Source organism: Plectropomus leopardus, chromosome 17, assembly GCF_008729295.1.
Source record: "Plectropomus leopardus isolate mb chromosome 17, YSFRI_Pleo_2.0, whole genome shotgun sequence".
Classification (NCBI taxonomy): Eukaryota; Metazoa; Chordata; class Actinopteri; order Perciformes; family Serranidae; genus Plectropomus; species Plectropomus leopardus.
In genome coordinates this window covers 3296963-3313542 of record NC_056479.1, presented here as the reverse complement: position 1 = coordinate 3313542, position 16580 = coordinate 3296963, and the positions used below count along the sequence as shown (strand labels likewise).

At 39.2% G+C, this 16580-nt stretch overlaps 2 protein-coding genes across 2 annotated transcripts in view; both read left to right on the top strand.

Annotated features, from left to right (window-relative positions):
* The first annotated feature begins 2810 nt into the window (after positions 1–2810).
* On the top strand, positions 2811–6437 carry LOC121957029 (glucose-6-phosphatase catalytic subunit 1-like). The gene is made up of 6 exons (XM_042505522.1): positions 2811–3290; positions 3870–4092; positions 4203–4312; positions 4405–4510; positions 4596–4711; positions 5914–6437. The coding sequence occupies exons 2-6, from the start codon at positions 3875–3877 to the stop codon at positions 6435–6437; spliced, it is 1074 nt and encodes a 357-aa protein (XP_042361456.1). The 5' UTR covers positions 2811–3290; positions 3870–3874.
* Positions 6438–7989: 1552 nt separating this feature from the next.
* The window catches only part of nbr1b (NBR1 autophagy cargo receptor b), a 30346-nt gene continuing 21755 nt past the window's right edge, over positions 7990–16580 (top strand). The window contains exons 1-7 of the mRNA XM_042504426.1: positions 7990–8199; positions 11894–11956; positions 13133–13151; positions 13261–13283; positions 14365–14553; positions 15176–15253; positions 15338–15594. Of these exons, the coding sequence (XP_042360360.1) occupies positions 8098–8199; positions 11894–11956; positions 13133–13151; positions 13261–13283; positions 14365–14553; positions 15176–15253; positions 15338–15594 (731 nt within the window). The 5' untranslated portion in view covers positions 7990–8097. The remainder of the gene's footprint in view (positions 8200–11893; positions 11957–13132; positions 13152–13260; positions 13284–14364; positions 14554–15175; positions 15254–15337; positions 15595–16580) is intronic.

Below are 16580 nucleotides of genomic sequence, written 5' to 3'. Positions count from 1 at the left end.
CTGCAGTGGCTGGAGAACAGGATTTACAAAGAACCCAACTAGAGGTATCCAGTTGCCTTCCTGATCAGATGCCCCAGCTATGTAACTAACTTAAAATACTTTTAAATTTACGTCATGCTCAAAAATTGTTTAACATACTGGCTAATTAAAAAAACTCTACCAATCACTCTTACAGATTTTCGCTTTCTTCACGATGGTTTTTCTTTCAAATCAGTCATCTTAAGATATGGGTGGAAGGTATTGTTTATGTAACTGCATTTGTAATACATTTTGTGAAACAAACCTCAACTGTGTCATGTGATGACCTACTACACTACACTACTACACTACACAAAAATGCAGATAAACATCTAATATCCGGGGATTCACATTGTACACACAACGATACCCAGGTTACAATTTGACACTTGACTGTCCAGCCACATAGGATTCCCAAGTTCTCATTACAAAGTGTAGAGACAAAAATTGTCCCTTACCTTATACATTCAAATGAAACACCTTATATTCACCTCATACATTCACCTTAATCATCTTATATTAACTTTTGATTTGACCTGAAGTCAACTCATATGAATTTGTGCTAATTATCTGACCAACTGTCCTTGGAAGTTTTCTTTTGTGTGTGAGGAAACTGAGACAAACTTCCCTTGTTACAGTACACTTTATCTCAGCGGAGGAAACCTCTCTTAATTATCTAACACTCTGTTTGCAATTATAAAATAGACAGACTCTGTTAAAGCTTTTTCTTTTTTTTATTTTCTTTTATTACTTCATTAAAATAAACAAAAGACAGATGCTTTTATTTTATCATTTATTTGTTCACTTCTCTGAATGGAAAGACTGTAATATGCACCGCACAAAGCTGTCAGATAATGTCACTTTTGCCGTGATTTCATTATGACCCCGACGCCAAAAGCCACCTTTCAAGGCTGTATGAAAGCTGAGAATGTGGCAAAAACATGATGACTAAATAAATAAACTTAAATACACAATACCAAATATTGTCATGGTGGGATTCCATAATGGTATGATGTTTTAAGGCAACATTTGTATTTTAGTAATTTTCTGTTAATTAAACATTAAACAATAGAAATTAAACTTTACTCGTTAATTGTTGTGAATCTATTTTTTTAAAGTTGCTACTGTAAAAAGATGTTCTGAAAGTTAATTATGGCCTCCAGAGAGTTACAACATACTGTATGCAGGTCCATTGGTTTCCTTAAGGTCGTGGCTCTGTTTTACAGTACAGCAACATGACTGATGATGTGTTGTGTGAGTGTAAAGAGTAAAAAATGGGTATGTAACCTTGAGGCAACATGGGACCATAGAAGGTTAAATAAACTCATACTCAAAGGTGCCTTCTTTTTATTGAAAGTTCTGTATATACCAGTAGTGGAGAGTGAAATTAAAAGGCTGTTGGAGACATGAGAATTATTTTGAAATAGAAAGCAACTGCCTGAGTCAGATGGGGTGAGCAGTGGTGGAGTGGTGGAGGGGATGTGCAGAGGATGCTCAGTCAGACAGTCTGTGTGTATCCATGCGTGTGTTTGCAGACCGGCAGATGTGTTTACTCGTGAAAATGCATGTGTACGTGCGTTCCTCCTCAGCCACGTGGTTAATCACGACATGTCCTGATCCTGTGTCACAGTGGAAACTTGTGGCTGGAAAGTGGAACAGTGTCACACACAGTGCTGGTCAACAGGAAAACTAGAGTATTTTTCAAGGAGCAACTTGGATGTTAACCCCTTCTGTTCATGTTTTTCCCATACTTTCTCTAGCATTTCCTGCATTCATATTATATCTTGTTTATTTATGTGTGAACTGCATAAATGGGAGAATTACAGTGAATTTAAATATATCAATTCATTTAAATATTGTGATTTTTTATCAATATTTTTATATTAAGATACTGTATAAAATTATATTATATGATGATAATACCACATTCTTTAAGTACAAAAAGCTTCTCACCCAGGTAGCAGGAAACATTACCTACAAGTTGCAATAATGTTTTGAAGAAAACATTTTAATTTAATGTACAAAGAATGTTTGAAGGATGTTTATCATTTCAAATAATGTTCCTTTAAGGTTAAATGCTGACTAAGACGTGACATTTGAACTGCAACATTTTGAGGATGTTTTGGTGATGTTGAGAGGTGACAGATCATAGAATATTGTTTTACAAAACGGTCCCACAATATTACGTGAGAACAAAAGAAGAACGTTTTCAAGGCGATTTTTAGAAAATGTTAGTGAGGACCGAGATTACAGACCTTTTATTTTTGGATGAAAATGTAATGTGATATATTAACAATAAATAATAATAATAATAATAATAATAACATTTTTTGATGTTTATAGAAAATGTTGCCTGAACTTTAAGAGCATTCTGGGAACATAATAAAAACTTGCCACTGAAAAGGTCTTCAAAGCATTCAGTGTTTGCATTGCACTGTTCTCAGAACGTTTATAGAAGCGAAAATTGTTAGCTGGGTTGTGAACCAGTGGTCCCTAGCATGCTTGTCAGAGCAATATCTGCAGCGTATATGATGGGAAAAAAAACTGCATCACTTAACAGCTAACAGCTTCTGTTGCAACACAAATGCCTAATTTTATTATGGCACAGAACCAAAAATGAACTGCAAGTGGAAAAAAAGTCCAAAAAAAAAGGGTAGTTAATGATGAGCATTCATGCACACACACACACACACACACACACACACACACACACACACACTGGTTTTTCACATGCTGAAAGCACGATGGCATCCATCATATCAAACCTCCCCTTTTCCCATCTGTCCTCCCTCCTCTCTGTTGTTTCTCTCTCACTCCAGTCCAAAGTCCAAGCCAGGGGACCAGATGATTTGCCTGACTATAAAAGAGACCCTGTATCTGACTAGCAGCACAACACCATAAACACACACACAAACACTCACAACCCATCCATCCATCACAGTCATAAACTCTGCCTGCACTGCATGAGTTTGGCAAATACATTTGACAAATATTACAACATATCAAAACACTCAATGACCAGATACAGGCAAGCTTTACACAACAATCATGGGGCATCTCAGCAGACACCTTTGATAGCACTTAAATTAAGGACACTCTCTCTCTCTCTCAAACACACACACACACACACACACAGAAAACACACATCACTGGCTGCACTGATAAAGCTGCTGTTTATAGCAGCACGAGAGGACTGACTTGTTTGTGCATCATTCATCTAAACTAAAGTTGGCGAGAGGAGGATGCACTAAACAGCACAAACACCAAATTCTGTAAGTATGATTTTGTCTATTGTATCAATGTGATATTGTTATTTTATTATATAAGAGCACCGTTGCTCTCAGTAGCTTAACTGTGGTTTAAGGTTTTAAGACAGGCTTTAATGTGTGCTGGCTGTGTGGACCAATGGATTGTTATAACATATTGGTGTGTCCTCTGAAGCATCACTCATAGCAGCACATTGAATGCATGTTTTCTTTTACCATCTTGCCATTTTGGTCTGTTTGTTCCTCTGGACTGTCCAGAAGGTGTTGCAGTGTCCCTGTCATCTACCCTCTGCCTCCACTGCAATCAAGTGCAACTTAGTTTGCAGTTGCATTTAAAACGTTGTCACATTCTAGTTTCACTGGACCCGCTCTAACTTGCAGCTACACTCATTTGGTACTCAGAGACCCAACAACAGCCCTTGGATTCTTTCCCATCCATAACAACAACACATGCACACATAACGTAAGAGCAAACACACACATTTACTTTGCTTTGTGTTTCAGAGTAATAAGTGAATTTACACAAACACACACCACACACACAGATGGCAAAGTTACACTTTTTTCCACCTTCCTCTCTTGCAGTGGTAATGGACTTGCTCCACAGCTCCGGTGTGAGCAGCACATACTACCTGCAGACCCACTTCAGCCACAGGCAGGGCTACTTCCTGTCAGTCTCTATGGCAACTGACCTACGTAACACCTTCTTCTTGTTGTTCCCCATATGGTTTCATCTACGGCAAGCTGAAGCCATCAAACTGGTGTGGGTGGCAGTTGTGGGAGACTGGGTCAACCTCATGCTGAAATGGTGAGGAGTGGCGGTGATGATGATGATGATGATGATGATGATGATGATGACCATAATAATGACAGTGATGTTGATGATGCAATTTACGAAGTCCATGACACCATTTTAAGGCTTCTGTTTGGAGAACGTCCCTATTGGTGGGTTCAGGAGACGGGTTACTATGGTAACTCCTCCCAGCCAATGATAGAGCAGTTCCCCATGACCTGCGAGACTGGACCAGGTAGGACTACACCTTTGGAGTAACATGTGTGAGTAAATTCAATTTCAAATTCAGTCCAGATCTAAAAAGATGTTTACTTCCACCCCTGACAGGAAGTCCGTCAGGTCACGCCATGGGGGCTGCAGGAGTCTACTACACCATGATGTCATCACTTGTTGCCATAGTGTTGAAGGAAGAAGGACATCAAATCAAGAAATGGTAAGATCACTCTCACTTTTAATCACTGTATAATACCTCAGTGCATTGCAAACAGTCAGACCAATAATGCGTACCTGTCCTTCAGGTGTGTGCGTGTCTCACTGTGGACACTGTTCTGGTGTGTGCAGCTGTGTGTGTGCCTCTCCAGGGTCTTTGTCGCTGCTCACTTCCCACACCAGGTCATCACAGGAGTTGTCATAGGTACGGACAGACCATGTAGATGTCAAATTGAAAATTGGGAAAGAACAAGATCTTTTTTACTTTGATGTCACAGCAGTACATTTTTTTGTTATTACTACAAATTAAATTGCTTCATTTCAATGAGAAACACTTCTTGTTATAACACCACAGCTCATTAAAACCTGTTAATTTGAACAAATATTGTCATTATAATAACATTGATTTTAGGATGGGGCAATATGGATTAAAAATAATAATAGTACTAGAACACAAATGTATTAAATGAACTGCAGTTACAACACAGGTTAAAAAAAGGGTATAGGTAAGGTCGCATTATAAGCACTATTACAATCAAGTTAAATTAAGTCTTGTTCTTGGGCCGCAAGTATTGATGTTTTGTTGTGAAATTGAAGCCTCTGGTCAACAGGTAGCAGTTGTTTAACCATTATCACAGTGCCTTTAAATGTGTAAACAGCTTTGCGAGGCTCAGTGGTGCTTCGTTGCCACAAAATGTGACTAAATAGTCACAATCAGAGCTCTTGGTATACAAAAACCCACAACTTGCCTGGTCACGTTATCGCTAAACTCGTTAAAACTCAAACTGTTGCAGCTACACTGTTCAAGTGTAGCTGCAACAGCAAAAGCACATTTTAGGGTTCTTAATATGTGTGTCTACATATTACACTGTAGTTTCCCTCCCGAATCTGATATGTACATTCTGGGATGCAGCAACTATAATGTCAATACAAGCACATGGTGGGTTTATGCTGCACGTGGTTATGTTTAGACAACAACTGCACATTGCAACCAACTCCAGGACAAACACACATGCTGCCAAAGATGATTAAGATAAGGCAACAAACTCATTGATGGCTAGGATTAATCAAAAAAACCATCATGTTCAGATGGGGAAGCGAACATTGGACTTAGCCCATAACTGCCCTCATGCTCCTTGTATTTGCTGTTACTGGCAGTATTTTAACCTGACGCTTTTCTGAGGCGTACCATGCACACATGAGAGGTGGTTTTTCGCATTGGGATCGTACACCGAAAGCACTGTCAAAGTGGTTTTCAAATTAAAATTTGCTTTAATTCATGAGCACAATTGAGTACATTGTCAATGGAACAGGTTGTACAAGGTTGTACAAGTGTTACTGCATCATAAATTAAAATAAAACAGACACAAAAAAAAAGACTGATTTAAAAATTGGTTTTCCTCTCAGGTATCCTGGTGGCAGAATCTCTCAGCCGGACCTGGCAGATCCGCAAGGCCGGCCTGTACTCTTACCTCCTCACCTCCCTGCTCCTCCTGTCCCTGGCTCTCCTCTTGTACCTGTGCCTCCAGCTGGTTGGCGTGGACCTCCTCTGGAGTGTGGAGAAAGCGCGGTGCTGGTGCCGCCGAGCAGAATGGGTCAGCGTGGACACCAGCCCCTTGGCCAGCTTGTTCAGAAACACTGGGACTCTGCTGGGCCTTGGCCTGGGGCTCCACTCGCCTCTGCATGCTCACGCCAACACAGTGATGGCCGGCAGGTATGCTAAGGGTGCCATCTACAGGTCCGTCTGTTTAAGTGCAACACTGGTGCTGCTGCACTTATTTGACTCTGCTTTTCGGCCACCAGTACACAGCGGAGCTCTGTTCTATCTGCTGTCGTTCTGTAAAAGTGCCACTGTGCCTCTGGCTACTGTGGCTATAGTTCCCTACTGTGTCACTGCAGCACTGGGATACAAAGCTGAGAAGCTTGTGTGAGGTATTTTGAGGTATTAAATGTTTGAAAATGTATTTTCTATATATACTTTCTTACTATCAGTGACAGAATCCAGTGGCGGACCTACTTATAGGAGACATAGGTGGCTTCCTAATGACCCAGACCATCCAAGCTGACATCAAAGAATAAGTGGCGGCAAAGCCGACTGATGCATCACCTTATGTCACCTATGTCTCAGCCAAAAAGTAGCACATGAACCCATCGCAAAGACTGAAGCCAATGGCCAATCAACGCGTATGTTTTGTACCTACATGAGTGGATATAACTCTCTATACCAGCAGATGGCGGTCAAAAGGGAAACCAGAAGACCATCATGATAGTAGTTAGCCAGCTAGCATGTTAACAACACAACCCAATGTTGAACGAACAAAGCATATTTCCTGTGTGCCAGTGATCAACAACACAAACCAACAGTAAAAGAATTCTGCTCAAGAGCTAAATGGCATTCAACAAGCTGAATCAGCAGAAAAAAGTCAACATTGACCAATGGCTGACTGTCAGTTAGGTGCGTCAGGGCCTTGAGGCTCCAGTCAAAGGTGGTGGTGATGGAGGGGGGCAAAATTGTAACTTAATTTATTTTTATTGTAATATTATTTATTATTGTTGTTTATTTGTGTTGATTTCTCATTAGATAAGATCAAATGTATTCATTTTGAGGCAGAAACAACCTTTCTTTGGCAATATAACAGCGGCAATCACTTTTTGGCAAGTAAGAAATAGCATTTTATGCATTGCATTGGCCCTTTAAAGGTATTTACACAGATAAAAAAGTTCTGGGTGAGCTACACTCTGTCAAATATATTCACTGAATTAAATATTAAATCAAGTCATTTTGAGGCAGAATAGGCCTTTCTTTTAACAATAACCTACAATACATTAACAATAACTTTTTTTAATGGTTTGAATAAATTAATAGAATAGAAAATAAAATAAACGTCAGATGGTCAAAACACAGCCCAATTGTCAATGTCCATTTGTGGGTTAACTTAAGACCAAGTCAGACCAGTTTTTATAGTCTTTTTCGGGGCTAAATTAAGCTGACCAGATTTAGCCAGAAAAAAAAAGTGTAAATGACTTCTGGTGCTTGATGGGTTGTCCAGTGCGAATAGGGCTTTAGAGAAAATAAAAACAACACTTACTCTTTGTATATATATGATATAGTGCATATTATTGGTGTTTGGTAAAATGTTGTTTTCTAATGCAGTAACTTATTATAATAAAACACTGTTTTGCTTGTGTTTTTGTTTTTTTTATTTTTGTTTTCCTCCCTTTGGCTAGGTGTAAAACATAGATTTGACTAATGGCAACACCAGAGCTGGATCAGATTAACTGCTACAGCCCGGCTCATCATCACAGTTGCGCTCCTCCGCGCCGCGCCGCGCCGCGCTGCTGCTGCTGCTGCTGCTGCTGCTTTTGTTTTTCCGCACAAGCGGCGGAAGTGTCGATCTTTTTTTCCGGACACATGGTGCAGGGTGGGCGTGTCCAGGACGCTGATGTAAACACAAAATACGCCTCATCCCTTGTCGGCTAAGTCACAGCAGAGCGAATTGGCGAGATTAACCCAAATAGCCTTCGTCAGTAGGGGAAAACGCTCCGTATCCGTCGTGTGTAATATGCGCTAGGGCGCAGACGGCCGACGCCATGGACTTCTACATCAACCTGAAGGTGAATTTCCGAGGAAATTCCAAAAATTTCCTCCTGTCGGGATCCGAGACTAAGAGCTGGGAGTCGATGGAGGCCATGGTAAGAGAGGGGAGAACCAACTGGGCCCGCTCTGAGACACACACACACACACACACACACACACACACACACCGATCACCGCACCGCCTCCGTCTGCTATACCCTCATTGATGGCCTCTGCTCATTGTGTGTTTTCACATTGCTGTGCCACGTCGGCATGTATCTACCTGCTCCATACAGATGCTACCGCCATCCTTTAGCATAGCGTTCCCATCATGCAGCGTGTGTCCTGACTGCTGCTGAGACAACAGTGTCACAGAGGACAAGGAGGAGACACCGCAGTCCCCACACCATTACCACAGAGCTCAGTCGTCATGGAAACACTGTTTACCAGCTCGCCATAACTGGTCAGGGCGCTCTGAATCCCAGACACCATGAGAGAGCTTCCTCGGGCCTGTTAGCTGCTCCTGTGAGCTCAGCATCACTGCACACCAAACTATCAAAGATATGGATTAACAGGAATACATTCCGACATTGTTATAGGTTGCCCTAATCCCATAATTCATTGCCCTGTTTACTCGAGGTGGATTTGTGTCAGAGGCCTTTATTTTTGTATATTTGGTGCTGTTTCCTGTTTTATGTTGATGTTGATGCAAACCCAGCACATCCTCCGTGTTCACCTGTTGTCCTAAGGAAGTCAGTGTAATGTGCACCTTCAAAGCACGTTTTAGGGTTCTTAAAAATCTGCTCGGACAGAGTTTGCTTAGTGGTGAATCCCAGTGATCAAAAACCGATGTTACAAAGTGCTGTACATTTAAAAAACACACACAGGAAAAACGTTTAAAATGCGGCACAAAAGAAAAAAAGAACAACACACAGGAAAAATGACACAGAAGAAAAAAAAAAATAAAATCAGTGGTTGAAAATAAAACCAAAACAGTTCAGACTTAAGTGCAATTTCAGGTCCCATATATTTAAAAAAAACAGTCCATTAAAAAGAGATGATAGGAATGTCTTTTGATAAAAATACGTTTTTAAAAGTGATTTAAAAGAAGAAATAAATATGCAAAGTAAATGTGATTTCAGGGAATTGTACCAAAGTATTAAAAGTAAACGTACTCATGCAAAAATGTTTAAATGAATTCATTGAATCAAAATAACTTAAGGGAAAAGCAGCACGTCCTCATACATACAGTTTATATAAGAAACTGTTACTATGAAATGTTTTTGCATGAAAAAATGACTTACACCATGAAAGAAATAGTTGGCAATTATTATGGATCAATGTTTCACATATTGCAAGAAATGTATAGATTAAGGACAATATTTTTGAAAAGCTAGAGAAAAAATAGACTTAAAACACAATGAAATAAAACATTTTGCAAGAATAAAGTGCAATTAGATTAAACTTAGTCAATAAATAGCACTGCACTCAAAATGATGCATATTACTGCTTCTTATCAGTGACAGAAAAATGCAGCAAAGGCACACCATGTTAACCCTTTGAGACATGACCAAAGTAGCCTGATTCCTTTTAAGGGATTTAAAAGAATCTAATGAGCAACTATAACAGAAATGATGCAATATTTGGTGAGACATTAGTATAAGTTACAAGAAATTTCCTGGAAATTAGCAAAAAAGAAAAAAAAAGTGTTGGTTAAGAAAATATACTCAATGAAAAATGAAAATCCTATTAAAGTATAAGATTTTTTTTCATAGCTTGATTTTGAAAAGGACATTTTGTGTGCAGAGCGGTGTGTGTGTTAATATTTGACACTGCAAAAAAAAAAAAAAAAAAAATGTATGAAAATATAAAAACCAATGTTGCTGCTAATGAGCATGTTTTATGCTTTGATGGCTGTGGGATCAAAAATGTCAGTTTGAATGTGTTTCAGTGGGGCGTTTTTTGCACTTAACAGTCTGAATGTAACACTTTTTAGTTTTTAGACTTATTGCAGGAGCTGAGTTGGAAATTCACAGATTAAACAAAAATACACAATCTTGCCAAAATGAATGCCATATGCATGAACACAGCCAAAACTATCACAAAAATAAAGAATGACATGTACTTAAAAAGCGCCAAACACCCTCTAAGGGTTAATAAAACCTGTATACAACCATGGAGGCTTCCCCAAAGCAGACCTGTGTCCCAGACATCATGTCATCACACTGGAAAGAAGCTGCACTAAACCTAGATAGCAGATTAAGCCAGGACTCTCCAGGTATCCAGGCTGAATTTAGCCATGAAAGCAGAGGCACATATTTACCATGGAGATTTATTCTGTGCAGCTAGACCTTTCCTGACCAGGCTAACAGCCAGGCTTGTTTAATCCTGGTCCCTGATAGGTTCAGTCAGCTGTCACTCTGATCAGAAATAAACATGCTTTACAATTATTCCATGGTCTTCTTTTACCTGAGACATTTCCATGAGAAGCTGCGGCCCATTTGCTGAAAAAGCTCCGCTGCACGCATCTTCTCCTCACGACAGCCACGAACGCGCATTTATCCAGAATACGTACATCTGGCTTGACATAGTCGCACCTTCTCATCCTGGCTCGGCAAACGTGCAACCAATTAAGCCAGGAATCACTGATGAGACTAGGTCAAGTCTCGCTTTTCCGTTATCCTGGATTTCTAAATTCTGCTTTTGTGCAGAAGCCCTCTGGCAGTGCACCAATGAGCAAGAATGAGTGTGGAGGACAAAACACCAGAAGATGTGTGTTTGAATCAGTACGTCTGTAAACGGTTAGTGTCAGGAGAGAAGGTTCATTTGTGTGAGTGCTGCTGAGTCACAGATCTCAGACTTCACTTTGAGTTGTTTGACCGATGAGAGAGATAGATGAGAGAGTGGGTTTGGTGCACAGGTTCATCTGTTTCTTATTCAACATGAATTGCTGAATAATAACATGCGACGTGAGCTTTTATTGGGTCATGTTGAATTATAATGAAGGAAATGGCTTAACCCTTTGACACCTGAAAAACCTGGCTTGAGAGGAAGAAAACAATGAACGACTTAACAAAAAAAAATGTCAAGAAAATTTAGCTAGACATTTACAAAATGTTACAAGGAAATTACCTGGAAATAGGCAACAAAAGAGAAAAAAAAAACATTATAAAAAATTCATAAATGAAATGTTATGGACATTTTTCCCTAGTTTTCGACGATTTTCTGCTAATTTCCAGAGGATTTTCTTATCACCTTAATGGCTTTTTTTGTTGTTTTTTTTTGGCAATTTGCGGGACATTACTTTCCAAGTTGCCTATTGCCAAAAAAAAAAAAAAAAAAATTTCCCAGGTGTCAGAGGTCTAGACCCTTGTGAAAAGTGTCTGAATGCAGCACAGGATGATGATCCAGGTGTAAAGAGTCCCACTCCCCAATCACTGCGTCCTCTGGCTGAGCAGGGACGAACATGCGAACCACGGAGTCGTCTCAGAGGTCACCTTTCTGATGGCGAGGACAGTTGAAAAAAATAAATAAATAAGGATCCACACACTAAATAGCTCCCATTAAAAGGGTTTTGATGTTGAATAAGGTTTCAAGCACCCTCACATACACAATGAGTCACTGAGTTCATTTCAATTGAAATTGCTGTTATGTCTGAAGTTGTGCCTGCTTTAATTGTCCACTTATGCCTTAGCACTGTCTGTCTCCCCTCCTTTGTGATGGACAATTTTCTGTTCTTATCACATCTTTGTGTGTGTGTGTGTGTGTGTGTGTGTGTGTGTGTGTGTGTGTGTGTGTGTGTGTGTGCAGGTGAAGCGATCGTTCGGCTTGTGCAGTCTTCAGCTGACCTATTTCGATGAGGAGAACGAGGAGGTGAGAGACTCTGCTGTCACTTATTTGCTGTTTTTACACTTTACAATAAGTCCCGGCAGTATCACATGAAATCAGTGTCACGCCTCAAAGAGCCTCGTGCAGCAACATTCTCTTAAATTTTCTCTTATACTTTCTCTTAATTTTGTGGTAAGAGAAAATATAACAGAAATCAACTCCAGATGCACAAAACACTCTTAATCATCCACATCTGCTCTGACCAGGTACTTAAGTCCTTTTCATTCATGAAATACTTCACGTTTGTTCACTGAATATGTCCGATGGGCATTCTGGTATTGTCTTTCTTGCTAATATTCTTTTTTTTTATTTTATTTCATCAGTTCTCTGCATTTTAATCATAGATACAGGTATTAGCTCAGGATTTAACATTTGGTGCATCGCTATATCAAACATTTTCATCAAGCCGTGGGACTTATAATGAATAGATTAAAAGAATTGTCATAGACTGCAATAACTCAGCGAAAAATGCTCGTTTGCACATTTTAGAAGCCGAAGGATGCACGCACATCCAGTCCAAACCTGGAGCAGGTGCTGAGCCAAATAAGTGAAAAGTGAAAAAGAAAAAAAAAGTCTTGCACACTGCAGGGCTCCAGTTATCACTTGTTTAACGCACCACAGTGAAGTGACGTTTGGAGCACAGCCGCTCTTCATCATCAGATTTACTCTGTGAGACCCCATCTAAAATATGTGTCTAACAGTCATGTGACCTATCATGTGAGCAAGGTACATGTCAATAAATGCAAATAAATAAGTACATAATCACACACAAAAAATATGTAAGTATGTGTAAAAATATCCGTAATATACCTGGTTCTTAGAAAGTACATAAATTAATGAAAAAATATATGCAGAGGAACATTCAATCGACATGTATTTACTGTATGTTTCCGTTGCAATTTTGGCTTTTGCTCATGCGAGCGTAAAAATTGCATTGCAATTAATGGAAGGTTTTTTTTTTTGGTGAAATTGACGTTTCCATCAAGTGTATTCTCTATTCGCTATTTCAGTTTGCACAATTTGAGGGTTAATGGAACCCCTCTACTGATGGAGTGCCCCTTTAATTCCCAAAACTGTTTCAGCAAAAAGACAACAACCTGAACCCACAGTGTGAACGTTCACAGATTTCCAGAAAAAATCTTCCCTTTTTTTTTCTTCCAGGTGTCCATTAACAGCCAAGGTAAGCAAACAGACTCAGTCTGCTAAACAAAACCCCCCAAAATCTTTGAGATGTAGAATGAGTTGCACATTTATCATCATGTTAATGAATGTTTCTGCTTTTATTCCAGTGGAGTACGAGGAGGCACTGAAGGTACGTTGATTTTAAGTTCAATCGCTGTTTATTTTTGTGTACTGATGGAAAACAAAGAATGACAGTATAGTCTAGCTCTTCCCACATAACCTGTTTAACCCTTTCAAACTTGAGCAAATTGGCTTGACTTCGGTCAAAAACATTGGAAGAATCGCCTTTAGCAATGAAAGAAGAAACACCCCCAAAATTTGCAAGAAGTTAGTTAAAAGTACAAAAAGATAACCTGAAAATTAGTATTTTTTTTTTTAAACATACCAAAAGAACAATAAAAAACATCAATGACAAAGAAATTACCTGGAAAAAGTTCTTTAAAAATAATTATAATTTTGTAACATAATTTTAAATCTGCTATTATCGTCATTATAAAATAGTTTTATCTTTTTTTTTTTCTGGCTTTTTTTTTTTTTTGAGTTTCTCAATTATACTACTATTATATGAAGCATTTATTACCAAGTTGCTCATTGTTTTTTTTCCCTACGTTTTTGAAAGATATTGCAACACTTAGAGTTCAAAGGTTTAAATACTTGTTAAAGGTGTCTGAAAGCAGCATAAGCAAAGTCTTGTCACTCCAGGTTTCAAAGGGTTAAAGTATGAGTAAAGTATATAATTGATATGCTGTCATGAGAGTGCAAATTTTGAGACTTCACCATAGACTGTCAAAAATATGGATGTAGCTATTGTGAACTCCCATTTTGAAGCCTCGTTCTGCATTTCGGTCGTCACCATCTTATTTGTTTTTGGAAACAGGAGTGACCATATTTGGGCGAGAGGTTGATGCTGTGGAGTGTCAATATAGACTTCAGAACTGTTTTTACAGTGCAAAATAATGGAATTGAGAAAGTGTGATTGAAAAATGTGATTAATTGCAGTTGAAAAAATTAATAATTTGACAGCGCTACTTTAAATAGTAACCTCAGTGATATTCAAAGCACAAACAAAAAACCTCCTGGATTAATACAATAAATGGGCTTTTATTGTATTGCCATTATCTCACTTTTGTTGTCAGATTTTAATTTTTTAACAGTTTAGTTGAGCAACTTTTCAAAATATAGTGAGACCAACCTGTTTACTTGTTTCCCAGAGTGCAGCGAGGCAGGGGAACCGACTTCACATGAATGTGTACGAGACCCGGGGCCAGCCTGCGAGGGTCTCCACCACCAAAGCCAGCGGCACAGAGCCCAAGAGGGGCTTCAGGCCCCCACAGCACTGCCCCGCTCTGGCCCAGGTGGTCAGCCGCAAAGTCCAGGCTGCAGTGCCAGAGCAGGGCATGGTGAGACCAAAACACACTGCGGTTCATAATGAACGCTGCGAAGCTCTGTCCATTTATCAGCCAGGAAACCTCAGATATTACTCATCAGATATTTGACAAATAAGGACTGTGAGTTGCAGGTTAGCTTTGCAGCTTATCATGGTCATATTTCATGGGAATTCGTCATCACTTACACTCTGTCTGTTAGTGTGACATAAGATAAGATCCCGCTGCTGGTGAAATCATAATGAAGGCTGTATTTTGACGATGTAAGAAAGATGTTGATCTGCATGTTTTATCTAATGAATACAAGGGATGCACGATAATATCAGCACATCATCAAAAAAAAAAAAAAAGTGGCTTTAAAATTAAATATCGGGAAAGTGCGATATTGTCATATATATATATATATATATATATATATATATATATGTGTATATATGTGATTCCTGCTGATATTACAAAGAACCACCACAGAAAAGACTTGATAATCATCTACAAATTAGGTGGGAAAAAGTGGAAATATTGATATTGATATTGGTTATTAGCAAATTGAGTTGTTATACATTGGCATATCGGATATCGCCAAAAAAATCTTAATTTCATGCATCCCTCATGAACACCATTTTCTTCTGTTGATCAGGTGATCATGAAAGATGTGAAGGGGACCAAAGAAGAAGATAAGACTCCTCCAGCCTGGTTCACCTCCTACATGGAGAAGGTAAGAAGAGTGTGATGGAGAGTTACCTGCTGTAACACTGAATCAGGGAACGCTTTCCTCACACCTCCTCCCTCCTCTCTCCAGTTTAAGGACCAGGTGGTGCGGGAGGCGGTGGAGAAGATCTGCCGCGAGTTCTCTGGACAGTGCTGCATTCACAAACCCCTGGGAGGAGCAGGAGCAGGTGCAGGAGTTGGAGGAGGCAGAGGGGAGGCGGTAGGAGGAGTGGAGGCCCAGCAGGTCCCTGAGGTTTCCTCCTCTACTCTGCCTGGAGCTCCAACCTCCTCCACTCCTCCGTGCTCCTCCTGCCGGGGGCAGACCACTGGAGGAGGCTACCAGTGCAGGTACGAGCGCTCAGCTGCTGGCTGGATATTAGTTACAGCTCTAATGCAGAATCATATTCAATCCATATAATTCTTCTATAACATAAGTTTTGTTTTCATTCACTCATTATTTCCTGTGATTTCTTTGATAAAGTAGAATTTATTGTAAATTTTATTTGAGATTTAGCATTATTTTAATCCTGATGGTTATTTTAGAATATACTCTCTGTTAGGGAAATCCGGGCACTCCAAAAGTGTGAAAAACATGAAAAACGCAGAGGAATGACATTAAAAAGCCTTTATTATAGTTGCTGAATCAATAATAAAGGCTTTTTACATTTAAAAAGCCTTTATTATGGTGGCAAAATCATTAGAAAACAGTCTAATAAAGGCATTTCATTTTATTATAGTCTACAGAGCAACCAGTCATCTCTCTTTGTTTTCTATATCCCTTCTGTTGTCGTTTATTTTGATTTTGATGGGTTGGGGTGGGGTGGTGGGCGGTATGTTGAATATACTCAATATATTGCACCTTGTTCCAAGTGCAATGTATAAAATGACTTTATCGCTTACATTAAGTACAAATTGTTTTTAATTTTTATTTTTTAATTTGATTTTATTCTTATTTTTTTTTACGTTGTTAATTTGTTTGGTTGTTGTTTTTGTTTTTTTTGGGGGGGGGGGGGTATTTTCAGGGGATTTTTTAGGTGAGGTGTCAACGCAACACAGAACAGACTTTTGTTTTTACCTCAAAAATGAAACTTAAAACTGTAAAAAGAGATTCAGGTTCTTTTAAGCTCAACAGTTTCACTTCAGCTGCTGTACTTTCTCTTTCATGAGTTTCATCCTCATATAAACTGAGTAAACAGTCCTCAGCGTGTCTCAGCAGACACTTTTGTGGACTCCTCTGAGGTGTTTGCTGCCTCATTTTAGTTGGAATTACCCTTTATCTCATCTCGCTCTTTCATTTTCCCTGTACCATCTCTACAACTCTCTTCTATTTCTTT

What these genes read in the sequence shown, in the direction of transcription:
- LOC121957029 (XM_042505522.1), top strand. Translation starts at nt 3,875, where the DNA reads ATGGACTTGCTCCACAGCTCCGGTGTGAGCAGCACATACTACCTGCAG. An exon ending in GTCAACCTCATGCTGAAATG is followed by an intron (nt 4,093 to 4,202) that starts GTGAGGAGTGGC and finishes CACCATTTTAAG; the next exon opens with GCTTCTGTTTGGAGAACGTC. An exon ending in GGACATCAAATCAAGAAATG is followed by an intron (nt 4,511 to 4,595) that starts GTAAGATCACTC and finishes CCTGTCCTTCAG; the next exon opens with GTGTGTGCGTGTCTCACTGT.